Source organism: Rhinopithecus bieti, unplaced genomic scaffold (genome assembly GCF_001698545.2).
Source record: "Rhinopithecus bieti isolate Rb0 unplaced genomic scaffold, ASM169854v2 scaffold_2350, whole genome shotgun sequence".
Taxonomy (NCBI): domain Eukaryota; kingdom Metazoa; phylum Chordata; class Mammalia; order Primates; family Cercopithecidae; genus Rhinopithecus; species Rhinopithecus bieti.
Genome location: NW_016803902.1, coordinates 3,800,728 through 3,822,587, shown reverse-complemented (window position 1 = coordinate 3,822,587; position 21,860 = coordinate 3,800,728). Strand labels below are relative to the sequence as shown.

Here is a 21,860-nt window from a genome sequence, read left to right as displayed (position 1 = left end):
GATATAAATGATGAATTGATGGGTGCTGACGAGTTGATGGGTGCAGCACACCAACATGGCATAAGTATACATATGTAACAAACCTGCACGTTATGCACATGTACCCTAGAACTTAAAGTATAATAATAAAAAAAAAAAACCTCCAAAACTATGAATAATATTAAGATTTTTGTATTTCCCATCATTTCAAAGCAACTTAAAGGGCAACTGTATGTATAAAATAAAACTATCAATTAACTGGAAAAAAAAAAAGATAATTAAAGTTACTTCCCCCCCCAAAAAAAAAAAAAAAAAAAGAAAGTTGGAAGACTTGAAAGTAGAAATTACTCTTTGATCCATGGGCTGCAGAATGGATGTCCTTTTAGCAGGCATAAAACATTAACCTTTTGTTCATCTCCATCAGATCTCTTGGGTGACTAGGTGAATTCTCAATAGCAGTGATATTTTGAAGGGATCTTTTTTTTCTGAGCAGTAAGTATTGACAGATGGCTTACAATATTCAGTAAACCACGATGTAAATAGATGTACTGTCATTCAAGCTTTGTTCTTACATTTATAGAGCACAGGCAGAATAGATTTAGGGTAATTTTAAAGAGTTCCAGGATTTTCAGAATGGCAAATGAGCATCGAGTTCAACTTAAAGTCACCAGCTGCATTATCCCCTAAGAAGAGAGTCAGCCTGTCCTTTGAACCTTTGAAGCCAGGCATTGACTTCTCCTCTCTAGCTATGAAAGTTATAAATGGAATCTTCTTCCAATATAAAGCTGTTTTGTCTGTATTCAAAATCTGTTGTTTAGCATAGCCCTCTTTATCAATTATTTTAGCTAAATTTTCTGGATGACTTACTGCAACTTCTACATCAGCACTTGCAGCCTCACCTTGCACTTTTATGATATGAACAAAACTTTATTCCTTTAACTTATGAACTGACCTCTGCTAGCTTCACTTTTTTTTTCTAAAGTTTCCCCACTTTGTCAGTCTTCACAGAAGTACAGAGAGTTAGGGTTTTGTTCTGGATTAGGTTTTAGCTTCAGGGAATATTTTGAATGGTTTAATCTTTCTAGACCACTAAAACTTTCTCCATGTCAGCAATCAGGCTATTTTGCTTTCTTGTAATTTATGTATTTACTGGAGTAGCACTTTTAATTTCTATCAAGAGCTTTTTCTTTGTATCCACAACTTGACTAATTGTTTGCATAAGAGGCCTTGTTTTTTGCCTATCTTGGCTTTCAACGTGCCTTCTTCACTAAGCTTACTCATTTCTGGTTTTTCATTTAGGGACCTTCAACTCTTTCTTTCACTCGAAAACTTAGAGACCATGTAGTGTTATTAATTGACCTAATTTTAATATTGTTGTGTCTCATAGAATAGGAATCCTGAAGAGAGAGAGATGAGGGAATGACAAGCTGGTGGAGTAGTCAGAACACACTCGCCACTTAATGATTAGATTAGCTGTCCTGTATGTGCTTGATTTGTGGCACCCCAAAACAATTAAAATAGTAACATCAGAGGTCCTTGAACACAAATCATCATAACAGATGTAATAATAATGACAAAGGTTTAAATATTGCAAGAATTAATGAAATGTGACACAGACATGAAGTAAGCACAAGCTCTTCAAAAAATGGCACGGATAGACTTGCTTGATGCAGGATGGCGACAAATCCTCAACTTGTTAAAGAAACCTCAATTACCTTTGAAATGCAACAAAGCAAAATGCAATGAAGTGACATATGCTTGTAGTGGACAATGGAAACTGCCTATGATATGGTACAGATGTTAGATTTAACAAAGACTTTGACTTGGAGCAGCCACTGTAAGTTTGTTCAAGTAACTGAAGGCAAATTAAAGAATCACATCAAGTTATGATTATAGCACAAAGGAGTTGAGTAGGAACAAAGCAATATTGGATTAAGGAACTCACATCAGACAGGAATTTAAATGTACAAACACAAATGCCAAGAACCAGAAATAGTAAATAAGAAGCGTACTATAATAAATGCTGTGAATATATGATTGCTGTTCTTTCTCCTCTCAGCTTTTCTGAAAGACACAGAGAAAGAATTATAACAATGTATTGTTGGCTATGTTTTCTTGTATATGCGTATATATATGTGTGTATGTTGGTGTATTCTTGTGTGTGTGTGTAATATGTATTACAATAATAGCACAAAAGGGGAAAAAATAGATCTATATTGGCATGATGTTCCTATATATCACTGGAATTAATTTAGCATATAAATCTAAAGGAGACTCTCAGAAGTTAAGATATATATGGTCATCCCTAGAGCAACCACTAAGAAATAACTTTTAAAAACAGTAAAATTAATTATTAAAGAAATTTGAAAATGCTCAGTTAGTGCAAAAGAAAGTAGTAAAAAAAGAATACAGAAACAGAAGCAACATGGGACATAGAAAACAGAAAATAAAATGTCAGATGTAGATCTAACTAAATACATTTTTAAAATAAACATAATTCTTGCAGTCTATCTCAAAATTAGTAAAAGTGTGAAATAAAAATACTTAATTTGTTGACTGTATCACAAAGTCATCATTTTGTCAATCAAAAGTTGTTTTTTTTTTTTTCCCACATAGTCTACTAAAGTAGGAAAAATGAGACAATGTTTAATTTTAAAAAATGATTGTGGACAGAGTATGGGTTTATAATTAAAATTATCAATGACATATTTTGTTTTCTCTGCAATGAATCAAACTTTCACAAGCAGTGAAAAAATTACCAATGCTGCATAATTAGACAGAAAAGGATAAAGCAATATTTAAATACTTATTTTCAACCACTGTCAAGATCCATTAATAATAAAGGTCACATGTACGTAGCATTCCCTATGTACCCGGCAGCATTCTGAGTGCTTTCCATTTATTAATTTCTTTAATCTTCAAAACTCTCTGAGGGAGAAACTGCTGCTGTAGCTTTTTTTTTTTTTTTTTCCCAGATGAGGAAACTGAAGCACGGACAAGTTAAGTGATTTTTCAAACATCACACAGACACGAAATGGTGGGAGTGGAATTTGAACTCAGGCATTCTGGTGTGAAGGTCTGCACAATTAAACACTAGGCCATCCATTTTAAGATTTTTTTCTTTAAAATAATGTTGTTATGTAGGCTCTGAGACAAATATTTTGATAAAGTCACATAAATATGGTGAAGCAGCATTTTCTGAGCATTCAGGATTTCAGTAAAAGAACGATGTACAGATATTCTAAAGTTTTTCTCCTTCATTTCATAGATGATAAAAAGCAAAGGGCCAGGAATTGACTTTGATTCAAGTTACTGCTTAATAGCAAGGCCTAGGGTTGAATTCCAGGTTTCCTGGGTCTTAACCTCACATTTAAAAAAAATTCCATACCAAAACCAAAAAGTTGCAAGAAAGATTTTCCATTGCAATGTTCAGTTCAGCAAAAGAATGACCCTGACTTGTTTTATCATTTAAATCAAATCTCGCTTTATTTCAATTACCCATCCTGGATATGAAAAGTAAATAAGGAAGGATTCAGCTAAGAGGAGAAGAGAAGAGCCACACGTAATGCTGCAGAAAGATCAAGGCAAATGAACAGCAAAAGAAAGCATTGGAGTTTTAGGGGGACAACAGAAAAGTTTATTGAGAAGTTTACTGAGGGCATCATACAAGTTTTCTAGGAGGAAGACAGAGGAACATTTCAGAAGTCAACCCGGTTGTTATAGTGGGAGAGGTGAGTAGGTATGGAAACTAGACTTCCCTTCTGAATATGTGAGTATATAAACTGGAATGATCATGAAATTTAGATATGAGGAAATTAAGATTTACATCCAAGTGCAGATCACTGCCTATGTACAAGAATCCGGACACTAACCAGTGTTTATAGACTTGTCTCTTACATGGTAAGTATCAGTAATAATGAGGAGCTAAGGGTATCTCTCAACTTCTTCAAAGTTATTTTTCCATAATCCTATTGTATCAATAAGAGGAGTTACAACACTTTCAATGAAAATTTAAAATAGAAGTAAATTCTATTCCTTCTTTTATCAACAAGGATCATTTTGGATAAGTCACTGCCTTTCAGCGTTCAAGTGAACTTTACGTTTTATTACTTCCAGACTTTTCAGAACATTTAGTGTTATGATGTCCATTATCAGTCTCTAAGAGAGACCTAGAGCATGCATATTTGCCCAAATCTATTTGATCAGGGGAACTCTTTTCAGATAGACTAACCTGTTGGATGTTATGTTTTCAGCACATACTTCAGAAAACTCTTCCAGAAATAATTCACTTTCACTTCATCTAAAAAATTATTATACACTTATTTTTCTATGTTCTCACTGGACTTGGATTTTCTATATGATGTGTGGTCATCTTTCCAACAAGTTAAGTGTGAAGACCATCCCTACCTCTTTACATTTCTAGTTCAGTATCTTGAACTAGAAATTATCAACTTTGGATATTTAAAAACCAGTAATGTCTCACAGTTGAACAGCTTTGTCTTCTCCTTTATCAATCATGCACTGTGCAGGCACTTATATCAAGGACCATATGAAAAGTTCACTATTGTCTTTCTGCTTCCTGGGCACGAAGTAGTCAATTCAAGAAGCCAGGTCTTTCCCTTTGTGGTTTCCAATGCAAAGGGAGCACCTATCTGGCCCCTGGTTTGTGACATGGCTCCTGTGTGTGACAAAGTTTGACAGATCACCTAGTAGCAGCAAACACCTACCTCACAGTCGTGCTGAGTTTTGGTGCCCTGGGCATCTTCTTTTGCAGTTTTTATCTAAACTTCTTAGCTTAATATTCACATTTCAGCCCCATTTTCAGTCTCAGTCTCCCTTCTCAACCTGTTTCCAAGGACTCACTTTGATTTTTTGAACTTTTTAAAATTGATTTATTGAGCCATTAATTAATCCAACAATTGTTTTCCACCATAGGAGTTGTGATGAATAGAGACAAATATAGAGCCTGCCAGCTAGAAGCTTTGGCTTAGTAGGAAGAAAACGACATGCAGAAAACATTTGCTGGAGATATTGTAATAGATAAGAAGTATTATTAAATAGTAGGAAGTAAGGTGTCATCTGAGTTGAGAGGAAGACTTCTAAATGGGGCATCTGAGAAGGCTTTATAGAAGAAGTTACATTTGAGCTGATCTCGGGTCTCCAAAAATTTTTGAGCATCTACTATGTGCCAGCTTGAGATTACATTCATGAATAAGCCTCATTAAAATGAGTAACACTTACTGCATGTCATGCGCCCTCTAAACGCCTTTGCTGTGTTCTCTCTCACGACAATTGCAGAAAGTATGGGCTATTTTATTCTCATTTTGCAATTAAACAGACTCATTCATTTAATTTGTCTACAGACCCTCAGTAAGTGGTAAAGACAGGATTTACATCCGGGAAGCATAGGTGCAGGTTCCATGTCCTTACTACACTGTGGGAGATTAAACTATATTCTCTCTTCCACAGTCCTGGAACTCATGGTGGTAGGTCTAATACAGGAGACTGTTGTTAGACAGCTTAGCACAGGGGACTAGACTAGTACATAGGTGACTATAATGTAAATTTATGTAATAAAATGTGAGACATGCAAAGTGTTCGGGAGCAAATAGGGAGGGCAATTACCCAGTTTCTGAAGATCGTGGAAATGGCCATGTGTATTCTGAAACCTGAATTATAAGTTGGAGTTTGTCAGGCAAAAGAGAGAATAAACAAAAGAGAAAATTGGGATGGTCAGAGTGAGTGTTTCAATAAAGAGAATAGTATGTAGGAAAGCCCATAATAAAGGAGCATTGGTAGATGAGGAAACTATTTAATGTGAGTCCAGGACAGAACTGTGGCTATAACAATTACTGCAAACATTAGTTGTGAGAACACACACACACACACACACACACACACACACATATATATGTGCTTTGCTTAGCTTTAAATCAGTATTTATGAAAAATTCATGCTCAATTTCTTTTGTGTTGAGGGTTCCCTGGATCATGAGTCAATAAAAGTCATGTGAAACTGTGCTGTGAGTTACTTTGGAGTCTAAAAGAAAACTTCATAAATGTGAAAAATCAAGATAAAATCCACCGATTATTTTATTTCCAGGAAAAATGTAAGACAAAGAACATTAACCCAAAGCAATATTTTGAGCCACACCCTCCCTCTGAAGAGGTCAAGTAATGCTAGAAGAAAGGAAAAAAGGAAGAAGAGGAAGAGAAAAAGGAAGACAAAGAAAGAATATATCCAACTTGGACAATGACATAGGCCATGAAAGGAATCTTGACTCTGTGACATTGCTGAACTTCAGGGTGTGCTATGCATATTGTAATCTATGAAGCTGTGCAGCGCACTACCTGTAGTTCAATATATGGTAGCACTGTGCCACAAGTGAATATAAAATGTAGCTATGTCATAGTCCATTTTGGGGAGAAGTTTCTGCCTCAGTGATGATCAATACTAGAGTGAGTTAGACTGTAAAAACAAACAAACAAACAAAACAAACAAACAAATAAGATTCCCGTCACCAGAAATTTCCAAGTAGAGGTAGGTGTAGATTGTTCTACTAGGGATGTCACACAAAGGAGGGAGGCTGAGCAAAATTATCTAAGACTTGCCCTGACTCACTCTAAAGTTCCATGTTCCCATGATATTTATATGCATTTTGACGTTTTTCTTTTAAATGTGTGTGTGTATAATTAGAACATATTTTTAAAGTAGAATATATAGAAAAGTAGACAAACAAAAAATGTTTCCTCATTTAGTTGTGTAATGCACTACTTACAGTTACCAAATGTTAACCAAAATACATATGCCACTGCCAACTTTTTGGAGCATTTTCTTCAAGTTCATCTTTGCAGCCTATTTGCCTCCCCCTAGTGGCAATCGGATAACACTAATCCTGTTTTCCCCCATTTGTACTATTTTGAAGTATTACTAATAATTGAAAATATTTTAATGGTTTTATTTAACTTTATGGAAAAACTACTTATACATCTGCAAAGTGAGGGCTTCTCTGTTGCTTCAAAAGTCTATTAAGTTATCTAAAAGACTTTAATACTAAATACACTTAGATTTTGTAGTTGTTGATCAATGTGCCTGTCTCAGTTACTGAGAAGTACAGCGTTTTAGTCATAAAAGGCAGCAATCACGCCATTCTGTAATGCGGCGGTCCCTAACCTTTTTGGCACCAAGGACTGATTTCATACAAGACAATTTTTCCAAGGGCTGGGTTGAGGATGGTGAGCTCGGGATACTTCAAGCACATTACATGTATTGTGCACTTTATTTCTATGATTATCACATAGTAATACATAATAAAATAATTATACAACTCACCATAACATAGAATCAGTGGGAACCCTGGGATTTTTTTCCCTGCAACTAGATCGTCCCAAACTGGGGTGATAGGAGACAGTGACACCCCAAGTGTGTTGCTTATGTCCAGTCTACTTTGTAATCTCATTTTGGTTGCTGTCACTGCAGAAAACCCTGCTTCACAAAGATAGGATGTTGGAAATGGAAGCAGGTTTTTCAGTGCTTTCATGGCAATCTCAGGATATTTCACCTTGACTTTAATCCAGAATGTATAAAGACTTGAAGTTGTCTCAAACATACTTTTAAGGCCACCTCCATTTGCGATTTCAAGCAGTTGATCCTCTTCCAGCACAGACAAAGTCGATTCACCTGGCTTATTCACAAATGGGTTGCAGATCCATTCCTTCCCAGTTGGAGGGTCTTTTGTGGTTGGGAAATAATGCTCAGACTCTCTTGAAAGCTGAGATAGGTGATTATGCACCAGCTGGAAGAAAGAAGGCCCTGGCTCAGTCTCTTTCAAAATTTCTTCTAACATTTGAAACATGTCAAATATCCCAACATTCATTCATCACCCCCATAATTCCAGTTTGGTATTGAATGCAGCCACTTTATATGCAGACTTGAAAACAGTTATCGTTCTCCCCTGAGGTGACAGATTGAGTTCATTGAGCAGGTTGAATATGCCACACAAGTAAGTAAGTTTTGTGACCCATTCTGTGCCACTAAAATGTGCTACCAGCGGTGACTGTTTTTCTTAAAGAAGTCTCTGGAGCCACTCTCGTAACTCAAAAACTCTGATCAGTCATCTACCTTTAGAAAGTCATCTCACTTCTGTGTATATGACAAGATGTATGTGCTCTGCATTCATCTCCTCACAGAGCTGCGCAAACAGAAGTAAGTTAAGGCTATGTACTTTAATGTGGTTGATGATTTTAATCACATACTATAAAATGTTATTAAATTTAGGTGACATTTTTCGACTAGTCAGCATTTCTCTGCGGATGACTCAGCATGTAGACTCACATTACGAAGTGACCTCTTTGACCCAAGTAGCGAAACCAGAAAGTCATCCAGTCATGGCAACCACTCCATCTGTGCATATACCAATACCAAATGACCAACTCAGTTTTCCTGATACGTGATTATTCAGAGACTTCAGTAGTTCTGCAGCTGTGGTGTTGGTTGGCAACAAAAGTGCACATATCATACACATCCTCCTGAAAAATATGTTGTACAAAATCAAGCCTTGTTGCTTTGTTGTCAACATCAATAGACTCATCAACCTGGACTGCATACCATGGTAACTCATTAATCCTCTCTAACAATTATGCCTCAATATCCTCTACTATTTCATCAATTCATCTAGTTATGGTGCTAGATGAAAGAGGAACATGTGCCACCTTTGGAATTTCAGCCTCTCCTAAAAGTTCACAACAAATATCCTTAGCAGCGGGCAGAATCAGCTCTTCACCAATAGTAAAAGTTTTCTTAGCTTCAACAATGCGATTAGCCACTAGGAATGATGCTCTCAGTGCAGACACATTTGATGAAGTGGTGGCCTTCAATAATTGCGTCTGTTCTTTGTGTTTGTATATTTTTCTTTTGAAAAACTTCAAACATGTGCCTTGTAATGCAAGGTGCTTAGTCTCCATGGGGCACAACAGTTTTTAAAGTTTCCTGGCTTCATTGAATAGCCGATTGCCACATATGATACAAAGCGGGCTTGGACAATGTGGATCACCCGTTGCAATGAAACCATAATTTAAGTAGAACTCTTGGTATTTTCTTTTAAATGCAGCTTTCTTTTTGTTGGCAGTTTTAGAGTCTTCTGCTGTCTCATAATTGGGTCTTTCCCCTTTTTCAAAGAAACTGTGCAGGGACATTTGTTTTTTAACTCATTTTAGCTGGGGTTTACCAATACTGTGACTGAGACAAGTACATAGTGCGGGAAAGAGGCACGAATGGAAGTGGTAAATAAAATAATGGGCAGGCCATGTGCAGATGAAAATAAGTGTCAGATTCTGACTTAAAGCCTGCCACCAGATGCAACTCTACAATTGAAGTGCATCAACTCACTTGCCAATACAAAGCCTGCCACCAGATGCAGCTTGTCACTTGCCACACACTTATATAGGGTTTTGATATGAATCTACAAGCAATTGATTTATGATGGTCTCTGTGTAGTCAAACCTCTCTGTTAATGTTAATCTGTATTTGCAGCCACTCCCCAGTGCTAACATCACCGCCTCAGCTCCACCTCAGGTCACTAGATACTAGATTCTCAAGGAGCGTGCAACCTAGATCCCTTGCAAACACAGTTCACAATAGGGTTTGTGTTTCTCTGAAAATCTAATGCTGCCACTGATCTGACAGGAGGCAGAATTCAGGTGGTAATGCCAGCAATGGGGAGTGGCTGTACATACAGATGAAGCTTTGCTCCCTCACTCACTGTTCGCCTCCTGCTGTGTGGCCTGGTTCTTGACAGGCTCCAGTCCTTTGCCCCAGAGTTGGGGACTCCTGCTGCAGTGGAATGAATGGTAGTCCCCAAAAAGATAAGTTTATTTTCTAACCCCCAGAAACTGTTAATGTGACTCTATTTGGAAAAAAATATTTTTACATATATAATTCAGTGGAAAATCTTGAGATAAGATTATCTTAATTTATCCAGGCTGCCCTAAATTCAATGACATGTATTCTTGTAATAGGCAAATGAGGAAAAAGGCACTGCCATTGAAAAGAAAGCTTTGTGAAGACAAACCCAGAGATTGGAGTTTGGCAACCACCACCAAGGAATACCTGGAGCCTGTAGATGGTGGAAGAGGGAAGGAAGGATTCTTCCTTAGAGCCTCCAGAGGCAGTGGGGCCCTGTCAACACCTTGATTTCAGACATATGGCATCCAGAGTTGTGAGACAAGAGATTTATGTTGTTTAAAGCTGACTGTTTGCAGTGGTTTGTTATAGAAGCTGCAGGAAAATAACACATGTTCTTACATGTATTGTGTCAAAATCACAATGGCCAATTGGTCACTTTCGCCTGAGTAACACAAAAAATACCTTCGAATGTTAAAGTGAAGCTATCTGGCCTAGATTTTGTTAATTTTGACTTTCAATTTTAAGATGTTGCTTCTGAAATGTCATTTGCTTCCAACAAAGAAAGTTTCTCTTTGCTCTGGAGATTGAAAGTACTCAAATATAGGGTTGTGAAAAAGTTAAATTCTGATGCCAGCATGAGGGAAAATGCAAGGATCCTTGGCAGAAAAACATAATATTGGAAGCAATGTCTGGATTATTTAATAAAATGTAGGGCTTTCCTTTTGTTTCTCCCATTTCTACATGATTACATACAAATAACAACCCAACTTCATTATTGACTACGTATCCATATCATTTTCACTCATGCAGAGCAGTGTTTCTTATAAATATTTATGGAAAAAATGTTCTTTTACGCACTTAAAATCCTTGCTTGATGGTTTGGAGTTGATTTCTGGCACTGTTCAATGTCAAGGGCACTGCAGTTTCCTCTGAACAAAACATCCTGGTTATCTACAAAAATGTAGCTGCAGATGCAGGCTTTGCAGGGTTAGATCAAGAAGGCCAGCATTTCACAGAATCATGAAAGTTGACAGATGGACACACAGACACACACACACACACACACACACAGATGCACATGCACACATCACCTTCTACATACCAGCCTTTGTAGCTACGTAACTGTACGTGGAGTATCTTGAAGCATGTAAGGAGAGCCACAGTACTGTATGTGTGCTTGCACAATGTTTTTGATTGTATTGATAAACAGATGTGTCTTCAGATACCATGCAATCTTTTCAGACACTGGTAAGTAATAAGTAAGTGACACTTCTATTACACTGATTGACATTTCATTATCTAAGTGCCTTGCCTTCTTTTGGCTTTGGGATTATTAGTCATCAGTTCCTCAAAGCAATTACATTATCTGTGTTACTCCAGTTATTCAAAGGGCATTGGGGGATATTTTTAAAAATATATATTAAAATAAAACTAGTCCTTGGAATAGTATCCTGAGCTCAGAGAATTCAGCCACTGGAAAATAAATAAATAAATAAACAAATAAATAAATAAATAAATTTGCAACTCCTATGTTACTTGAAGTTAGGAAAGGCAAATAAGTTATTTGAATCAGTGTCTCACCAGTGAGGTATAGGAATTGGGCAAGATCAATGAGATTTTTTTTTTCCAGAAGTGAAAGTTGTGATTTTAAGAGCTGGTGACACCTGTTATTATGCTGAATATGAAACTTTTATCAAAGTGTAGTTACCTCGCCTAACCTCGTACCTCAGGAATAAATTACTGTTTAATTTTGCATAGCTGTATGATCAGGGTTTCTTAAAAATTTGTAGAAGTATCTCTTTTGTTATTAATATTTCTCTTCTTGGTAGCTTCATAGGACATATAAGATTTTATTTCTTTGGTTCTAGGGTTATTATTGAATTTTTAAGTATGTTCAAATTCACGCTGTAATGATCTATGTAAAGTGAAAGCACTGGAAGAATGAAAATGCACATATAAACAATACACAAATATGAAACATGGATAAGAGTGCATGGCATCAGGCTTGTGGGTTGATAACTGGAATTTATTTAAGCCTTGGTCACAAGTATAATGATGATAAATCAAGAGGAAGGGACTGATCCAAAAGGGAGGCTCTTGCCTGAGTTTCAATATAGGGCATAAATCGAGCTGCCTAGAGCAAGGACCTATGTGAAGGTGAGTATGTGCCAGAAAAGATACAACTGTAGAATGCTGGAGCTAATTGGGCCCTAGAGATCATCAAGTCTAGCCCCTTTCATTAAGACAACAAAATCTAATTTAACTTTTATTATGAGCTAGATGCTGAGTATTTAATGGTAAGCAGGAATAACAAGGAAGGCCCCCCAGCCCTCACTCATGATACATAATCAACCACTGGGGAAACATGGGTTCAGAGAGGGGAAGAGGCTTGCCCCAGGTCATGCATCTCATTTGTATCAGAGTGAATTCTACAATCTGGGTCTCTGGAATTCTTGAAATGACTGCCAATAGCTATTAGGCAATAGCACTTATGGGTCACTGCCAACTACCTGACATTCAAGTGCTTTGTCTTTTTAGTTGAATGAATTATGTGACCTGGGCCATCCTTCCCTAAAGCTAACTGAGCTACCTACATAGCTTCATGTTCACGAAGCACATGGTCATCAAAGCCTTAACTGAAGATAACAGATTCAGCAACTAACTGTGCAAGGACAGCTTTCCAAAAACTACCCCAACATCTAGCTTGACTGCACCCTAACCATCTATCACCAGAGATTTCAACTGCTAACTTCTTAATTTTTAAAAAATTTTATTTATTTATTTTTTGAGACGTCTCACTCTGTTTCCCAGGCTGGAGCACCGTGGCACGATCATAGCTTATCGCAACCTTGACCTCCTGAGCTCAAGTGATTCTTCCACTTCAGCCTCCCAAAGTGCTGAGATTACAGGTGTTAGCCACTATGACCAGCCTTAACTGCTAACTTTTTAATATATATATTTTTCCAAATGAACTACACCTTGTAAAGAACTCTCATGTTGCTGATATGCAGTTGCTTCTGGAGTGAATGCATAAGTTTACTGAATATCCCACCTGTAAAATATGCCAAATGACACGTTGGTAGATATTTAGAAGTGAAGCAACTCAGTTTTAAAGGCAGTTGATAACTTTTTCCTTGAGTCTGAGTCTGTGTGCTTTGGTGTAGAGAAAAAAAGGATGGTTAAGGACTGGCGGAAAGGTCTCCCTGTTAAAAATATTTTCTCAGACATACTAAGCACAGATCATTAGAATTGAACATTTGTCCCATTTCCTTATGTTATATTTGAGGAACATCATGTACAGAATTTAAGTGACAGCCACTTGGTGACAGAGTCCAGGAATTAAGTGGATATTCTGGTGTTAAGTCCAGTGTTCTTTCTGTGTGTTCTGTTGCTGTTGGTTATTTCTTCAAAATTATACATTGCATCACATAGACAATCTCATTGTTAATGCTAAATTAAATGCAAGAGAGATTAAACGTCATTGAGAAGACGTTTTGGTGCAAAGTCCTTAACACCAACTGTCATTGGTGGATACCAGCCATCCTTGCTTAAGTAGATGTCTAGTTCTTCACTGAGAGACTCATTAAAACACATTTTAAATGAGTAATCCAAGCAAAAAAGCTCTCAAAGAGAGTAGTCAACATACATAACTAAGTTACATTACCCAGGCCTTAGTAGATGCTCAATAAATATTAGTTAGCTGACTAAATAGTCCAAGAGGAAACCCCAAAAATACTTGTAGCAATGAAGAGGCAACATAATTTGATTTAAAGATCAGAGAATTTAGAATCTTAAGTTTGGGATCTTGGGCCTTTGCTTAAGGTGTTTAAAGCTCAGTTCTTTCATTAAGAAAATTCAGAAAACAATACCGACCTCTCAGGACTGTGGGGGATATTAAATGAAATAATATTTAAAAGTCCTAACCCTCATATTAAATGCTATAAAATATACTTAATAAATACTGATTGTAATTTCTTGCTAGAATATATTTGCCACTCAGGAAAAGTAGAATATTATTTTATGCAGTGGTTCTTGAAAGTTGAGAGATGGACTGACTGCATGAAAGTCATCAGAGAAACTTGGAAAAATATAGATTCTTGGAATTTACTCCAATGCACTGAGTCAAAATATCTGAAGGAGGGACCTGGGAACCTCAATTTTTGTTTGTAGCTCTTTAGGGCATTCTAGTACACACCCTCATTTGTTAATACTGATTTTTTATGAACAGTACTCCCTTAATTTAATGATCTAAATCCTCTTTCTGGAGGCTCTGTAACTCTGGTTACACTTTTTTTTTTCTGAATACAGGTTGTTTTATGGCTAATCTATTGCTTTTTTTTTTTCATATTTTAGGTGAGCATTTGAGTATTCTCAGCCAAGTAATAAACACCTGATGTAGTAAACATCTTTGGCCACAAATTGACATTTGTTATTTAATTTCTAAGTAAACTTAGGAGGGGACACGTGTGCACACACATTTCTCTGGGAGAATATTATCTGTTCATAACTTAAGATGATTATGCTATAGGCAGACAAATAGATTTATTTATAAATAGATTTATCTTTGCAAGTGAAAGTTTCAGTTATTTCTCTACAAATTACTTCTGTAATTGGTCAAAAAACAGAAATGCATGTCATTTGGTCATTTACCACCTAAATTATATATGCCCACTTGATTAGAAAACCAATTTTTATTTTCTTCCTATAGGGCGTGACTTCCAAGCATTCACTTTAATTTTGTCACAAGAATTTTCCACAACATATCTGCCACAATTGACACCTAATGAGACTTCTAGACACAACGAACATTTTTTTTGGCAAGTTAATTTAAAATGTCATTTTCCCTTAATGGGGATAGCTAGCCCTCTTTGTCAACTAGAATGAGTTTATGAAGCTACCTGAAGCCTGGTTCATGCAGTAGCACAAACTATTTCTGCAAATTTGGCCTACTCACTTAATATCTTTTCATATAAATGTTCTCGTGAAATAAAATGAAATATTGAATAAATAGTTTTTTAAGTTTCTTCCAGTTTGACCTAATAATATTTTATGAGTTTATAAGTTTCCTTAACACTGAGGGCAGGAACAATCTAGAATAAACAGAATATCTAAAATGAAACTATACAGGTCTTATCAGTGGAACAGGAAAAACAAAGATTAAACTTCGTAGATTTATTAAAATGAGAATGAAAAAAATTATAACTCTCACTGAAAATGTGCATGTGACTTATTGTTATCCAGAGGCTCAGTTATAGGCTACTCTTTGAGAGTTATTAATGAGGAAGCATCCCAACAATAATGGGTACTTGCCTTAGAAAACCCAGTCTGGCATAGCTTGAATGAGTCTGGTTCCTATTCACAACCCATCATTTAAAAAGGATACATAATTTAAAGGATAAATATAAAATATGAACTTCATAGTCCAATGAAATGACCCTCATCAAAATTTTAATGTTTCTATAATCTACACAAAGTGGCACAAAGGGAGCCCAGAGCATAGCCAGGAAAGTGAAGGCTCCGATTTGACTTGTATTCTCCTCAATTTCCCACATGATTCCTTCTCCCCGCTGGGGGAAATATGGATGGTGATAAGGAGAATGATGACCAGCATAATGTAGGTTGCCTAGTCATGTTCCTTATTTACAATTAGAAATACATTCAGAACCCCAGCATGAGCTATCTATTGCAACGACTTTTCCTCAGTCAATTTATAACTCAAATCCATCAACACCACTTAACGTGCACTGCTGTTCAGGCTCATTCAGCATTTTCTTTCTTAGTCTCCAAGCACCATGCACATCAATGCATCAACACATTCACCATCATCCAGACAAGGCTGCCTCTTCATAAGCTTTGTCTATATAGCACTTGATCTCCCTTCACATTGTCTATTTGTCCCTTTCTTACCTTTTACTCTTTTAAATTATAGAAAAGGGAGGTTCCCACTATTTTGAAGATAAAAGGGAACTAGTTGAGCTCTAGCTGCTTCCTTTAATGTTAAAAGTTATTCTGTTCAGGCGATGAGTGGGTATATGTCCTTTATTTGCCAAGATGTCACCCTTTTGTTCCTTTCCTTTCTCTTTCCATATAATTGCAATTCTTTCCAGAGAGCTTGTAAATCCCTGCAGCCCTGTTTACCTGGCAGGACATACAGCTCTCCCAGTGTTATAATGCATTGACATAATGTGTCTGAGAAGTTATCATTGAAAGGAAGTTAGAAAATAAGGAAGATTCTAGTAACTGACTCTGTGACTCAGGGCAAGCTACTTCTTTCTGAGCTTTACTTTTTTCATTTGAATAATTAGGTAATTCGACTAAATTAGTACATTTTGAGTGGGCATTGCAAGACCTGAACTAGAATACGAGGAAGATACATGTTGTTTGGCCTTTTCAACACCCACTGGATTTTCATTTGAAGGAAAATAAAACAAGAACAAACAAACAAACAAAAACTAGGAAATGTTTAACGTCCTTTCTGGTTGTATGGTCCACAATTTGGGAAGTAACAGATTATGGTAACCATAATAACATTTTTAATATTACTTCATGGTTTGTAAAGCATTTTGAATCCATGATATAGGAAATAACTGAAGCCCACCACAATGAAAACAAGCAAAACCTATTTATTCAGAGCTTGCTAAAGCAAGGAAATCAGCCACCATCTCTTATTCTGGCAAAAACTCCAAGGCAGGCAGACGAGTGAGAAAGTTTTATAGTGGAAAAAAAGGAAAGCTTTGGTTATGCTGGCATGGAGAAGCTATACACAAGCTAACTAGAAGCAGGGCATCGTACGTGATTGATTAGGTGTGCATATTTGGCTTTATCCAGTTGTTCCTAAGTTGGAAATGAGGGCAAAAATTAGAAAAGCTTTTGGTTATTAGATTTCTCACTCTGCATGAAAGGTGACTCTCAGGGCAGCATCATGATTTCTGATTAAAAAGGGGGAAAAAAAGAGATTTGAAGAGTTGCAAGAACCACTGTTACCTAGAGCAGTCAGAAAATTTAAACATACACAATTTCCAGGTATTAAAGAGGATCTAAAGAGGGAGAAAGGCATCTGTGTGACTTGTGTTATCACTTGTCCTCACAGAGGACTAAGAGTGAGGGTTAGTAGTTGTCTGATGTTTGGAAAATGTAAAGTGTGTCTTGTTTAATTTTTGAAAGCACTGCATTTCAGTGACTCCTTAGAATGATCTTTAAGGGGGTGCTTTCATCTAAAGTAAACAGTCATCCCAAACTCCAAGAGACAAGATATTTAAAAAGAAGAGTGACTTGACATGTATACAGTAGCCACCTCCGTGATAAAGTACAGAAAGCTCTTTTTCCTCAAATTATCTTCCTAGATGGGCTTGCTATAGTACCAGACAGCCTCTCATTACTCTTTCCAGGAAGTGACCTGGGCCTCAGAGTGTAGTGGAAGGGATGCAAGACCAGGGGTCAGAAGACCTGGATCTTCTCCGGACTCTGCCATGTACCATGTGACTTTAAGCTAATCTCCAATCTTTGTTGGCCTTGATATTCTCTCTGTAAAGGATGAAGTAATCATTCCTACCCTGCCTTCCTCTGTGAGATTACTGTCAGCCAAAAATAAGATTGTTGATGGCAAGAGGTCTTATAACTTTTAAAGATGCTTACACCTTTTGCTTCTTCTCTCCCCGGTTTCTCTCCCTGACTTCCCACCCTCCTGCCTTCATCTCTATTACCTTCTCTTTTCCTCATTTCCTTTTTTCCCACTTTATTTCAGATATGACTAGTGGCAGATAGTAATTCATTAAGTTGACTAGCCAACCTGTCATTTAACAGAGATGTGAGAGAAGTGAAAAAGAGAAAAGTAAGTTTCATTTAGTCTCTAGAGGCAGGACTTGGGACTTCCAGAATGGCTGCGAGGAGGTTGCTGGATTATCTCCCTGGAGAAAAACATCATCTAACTAGTTATAATTATAAAACATAAACAATCCACTGAAATCTCTGGAAGCTGTCCTAACAGCATGCATCAAATGGAGAAACAGGTGTACAAGACGCCCTATGAAATCTGAACAGGAAGAGTGAGAAGCCGCTGCATTTAGGCCAGGCCAGGCCAGGACCTGCTCCTATCCCATGCACAGCTTCCCCATCAGCTCTCAGATTTAGAACCGCCTGTTCAGGTGCTTTATTTTGGGTGCTTATGGCCAAGAAGTAAGGCTGTCTGTTCCTGCAATTTTTAGTCTCGGGCAACCAACAGTTTTACTCTGAGAAGAGCGGGCCACAGGCATCTCTTAGATCTGCCCTCCAAACTTCATGTTACAAGTTTTATTTCGGGTGAGCATGGTCAAGAGGAATGAGGCTCCCTTCCCTCACCCAAGTTTCCACTCATTGGACAGAAGCCCTGCCTTAGACACAACAAGTCAAAAATCTTGGGGACCAACTTGTTTATGGTATAGAGGTTTTATGCTGGGAAGGACAAGCTGAGAAGATAAAAAGGCTGCTGTACCCCGAGTGCTGGTAAAGTAAAGGAGTCAAAGGACTGCTGTTCCCAACTCCCAGCTTTCAGCTTCACAGCTCTGACTAAAAGGACTGACTTTATTTGGGACAAGCATGAGGGAGTTCATGGCTAAAGATAAATGCAGATTTTGTTAACAAGTAATTAAGAGTAGCTGGTAGTTCTATGATCCTATTGAAATTAAAAATGGAAGACTAGCCAGAAGTAGTAACAGAAAAAGAGACAGCCAAGGAAAGACCTCTTGGGATCACACTTATCCCTGGGGATCTGAAAGGGAGTGTGTGTACACTAGGCTGCATTCATTTCAGGTAATCAGAATGGGACATGGGGCAGAATGGAAAGAATTCCCTAAGCAACACAGAGATCCATCAGCAAGAGGGGGAAGCCTCACTAACTCAACGGGCTTGAGCACAACATCTAACTAATCACTAGCTGAACAATGTAATCCTCTGATCCAGGGGCAATACCTAGAAACCAGGCTTAAAAGTAATCACTCTCCTCCCTGGTGGTCTTGAAGACTGTGCATGGCCAAACCTGAGCCCTCTCATGAATAAGTGGAGAGGAAACTTCTGAGCTATTAGTTCCTGGTTGAATGTGAAACATAAACTTCCTGAATTGTGAAAGCAATATCCAAGCCACACACACACACACACACACACATGCACACACACACACATATGCAGATGTAATGAGTGAACATTTAACTGACCAATGGGGCTGAAGCACAACCTGTAACCAATATTTGGGGTTTATGGACTCAGGGGCTAATCTCAGGAAACTGAGCTAAAAGACACAAACAAGGAGAACAATTTTGAGAAGGGACATCTGAGGCTGCACATTGCAGGGAAAATTGACTTCACAAACTCAATTCAGACAAATTACTAAATAAATGACAAAACAAACAATAGCAACAAGTCACAGAGGCAGAGGAGTCAGTATATAATTCAAAGTGCTTAGCACATTGCCAGGCTTATATTAACCACTAGTTTACAGTCAAACTGACCGAGTCCTAACATTGTCCTGACATTCACTTGCTGTGTGATCTGTGCAAGCTGCTTTTCTCCTCTGTGCCTTAGGTTTCCTGTAATTCAGTGATAATAGCATTTATACCTCAGGGTTGTTGTGAGGATTAAATTAATTATGCATGAAAATGACTGACACATAGTCTATGCCCAAGTAATATTAGCTATTATCATAATTAGGTATGGGTTTTCCTCTTTTCCATATGTAGTGTGTGCTGGTTACCAAAATCCCTCTAACAGATTACTATCCACTTTGAATCAATTATGAATACTTTTAAAATGTCAATAGTCCTGGGAAGATTTGTCTATGAGATGTCATGGACACTTGTAATAAATATGTTCACAACTTTTTCATTGCCACAGACTAAACAGGGCAGGAAAGCTTATGTTTGGCTAAAAGAAAGGGGAACATCATAATGGAAAGAGGAAAGCCAAGGAGGTTAGCAGATGCTGAATGACAAATTTCACTGATGTTGCATTTTCACTTAGTCCAAGCCACCTATGCCCACCCTAATGAGTTAGAACAGAATTCTGGAGGTTAGTTACATTCAATAGCATAGATCAAGTCTTTCTGATTTCTCTAGAACTCAACACCCCATTGCCTGTTGCTAGGTAAGCCAATCCTGTGATTTATTTTTGATTGTGAATAGACAGAAAGACAAACTATACCACAAGATGTGTCTAGAATACTGCAGGATTATTTGGCTCAGCATTCCTTACAAGCCAAACGCTAGATCAACATCGCCATCCATGATTCCACTTGCTGGCATTAAAGCCCAAATCTTCCCCAGAGCTTTTCTGACTGCAGAACAGATCTTGCTAACAAATAAACTTAAATGCTTTATTACAAAAGGAAAAATGGAGAGAAACGGAAAGTCACCAATCTCCCTTACACTAGGCTCACGAAGAAGGGAAGTGAAATCTTTCTTGTAACTAGAATTTGGTTTCCTTGGTTTTAGCCATAGACATGGTAATAAATATAAATTGCCTCAGGGCACATTTTTATTTAAAAAATCCCATTTACAAAGGTTAGCAGTTGCATTACAATTTGAGTAGGTTTATAAAAAATGGCTTGATGTGCTGGGTACTTTTTACTTCTGAAAACAAATTAGCCATCATTCTGTGCTCCTAATTAGAGCTTTGTGTTTCCATAGAAGCCTTATTCTTTTAAATATTCTCAAAGTCTATTAAACAGATGAGAACTTTTCCTTTTAATTATTTCCTTTTAGTAAAAACTACTCTGAAGATTTTCAAACATTAACAAAATAAGGACAACAGTGTGAAAAGCCCCACAAACACAACTTTCAGATTCAAGAATTATCTAGGTTTTGCCACACTTGTTTTATCTGTATCTTTATATTCAATTTTCTTTTCTATTTGTTTTTTCTTTTAAAAACTAATCTGTGTAACCACCTAATACCCAGTTTATAATCATATTTCCTCAGTTGTTTTCTTACAACTTAAAATGTGGGTTGCTTAAATAAGGGTTCAACCCATGTCCATCATTACATATGGTTGTTATGAATCTGAACCTCTTTAATGCTGGAGTAGTACATTTCATTTTTTTTATACTATCGATTTATGTAAAAAGAAAACAAAAGAGGTCAGCCAATTTGAAGGATGTTCAATATTGAAGATATGTCTTTGTTTTTTCTAACGTTATTTCCTGAAAACTGGAAATGAGCTCTTGTGACTGACATTCTATTAGAATCAGGTTCAACCATTTGGTAAGAATATTTTATAGATGGTGCTAAATATATTCACCACATCAAGAGAAACAAAATATATGACTGTCTCTTGTGATGCTATGATTTACCTGTGAGTTCAGGGTGTGACAGCCCCATCCTCTTATTCTTTATCTCATCAGCATTTCCCATGATTGTCTCCTGTTTTTAATGATTGGTGCCAGCTCCAATGATTAAATAGGAAATTGCAAAATATTTATAATTCTATCATTTCTTCTACATTTATTAGTTATAATTATTTTAACAAAGAAAAACTTTTCAGTATTTATATAATAGCATGATTTGTGCAACCTGAAAAGCAATTCCAGTAAGAAAAGCATTTAATTTTTTTTTTTTCCAGTTGTCAAATGATCCTTTATTGAAATATTTTCCTTTATGCTTAACTGGCTGGGCATTCCACAGCACCATTGTTGATGTCATCTGTGATGTCATGAGGGTGGCGGCCATCAACATTACAGCCCACAGACTGGGCAGTCCCCAGGATCTCTTTAATGGTTCCAGAGAGTTCTCTGGCTAAGGATCGGTGCCGCATCTGTCGAGCAATGTTGACGATCTCATCAAAAGTGATATTCCCACTGTGTTTAATGTTTTTCTGTTTCTTTCTGTCTCTTGGTGGTTCCTTGAGGGCTTTGATGATCAGGGCAGAGGCAGAAGGCACCACCTCAATCTGGGCCTGTCTGTTCTGAATGGTCAGTTTCACTGTAATCCTCAGGCCCTTCCAGTCACCCGTTG

At 37.2% G+C, this 21,860-nt stretch overlaps 1 protein-coding gene and 1 long non-coding RNA gene across 2 annotated transcripts in view; both read right to left on the bottom strand.

Annotated features, from left to right (window-relative positions):
• Positions 1 to 21,860, bottom strand: part of LOC108519438 (uncharacterized) — a 180,266-nt gene that overhangs the window by 42,506 nt on the left and 115,900 nt on the right. The window lies entirely within an intron of this gene.
• The window catches only part of LOC108519429 (60S ribosomal protein L12-like), a 783-nt gene continuing 430 nt past the window's right edge, over positions 21,508 to 21,860 (bottom strand). The window contains exon 2 of the mRNA XM_017858437.1: positions 21,508 to 21,805. Coding sequence (XP_017713926.1) covers positions 21,508 to 21,805 — 298 coding nt within the window. The remainder of the gene's footprint in view (positions 21,806 to 21,860) is intronic.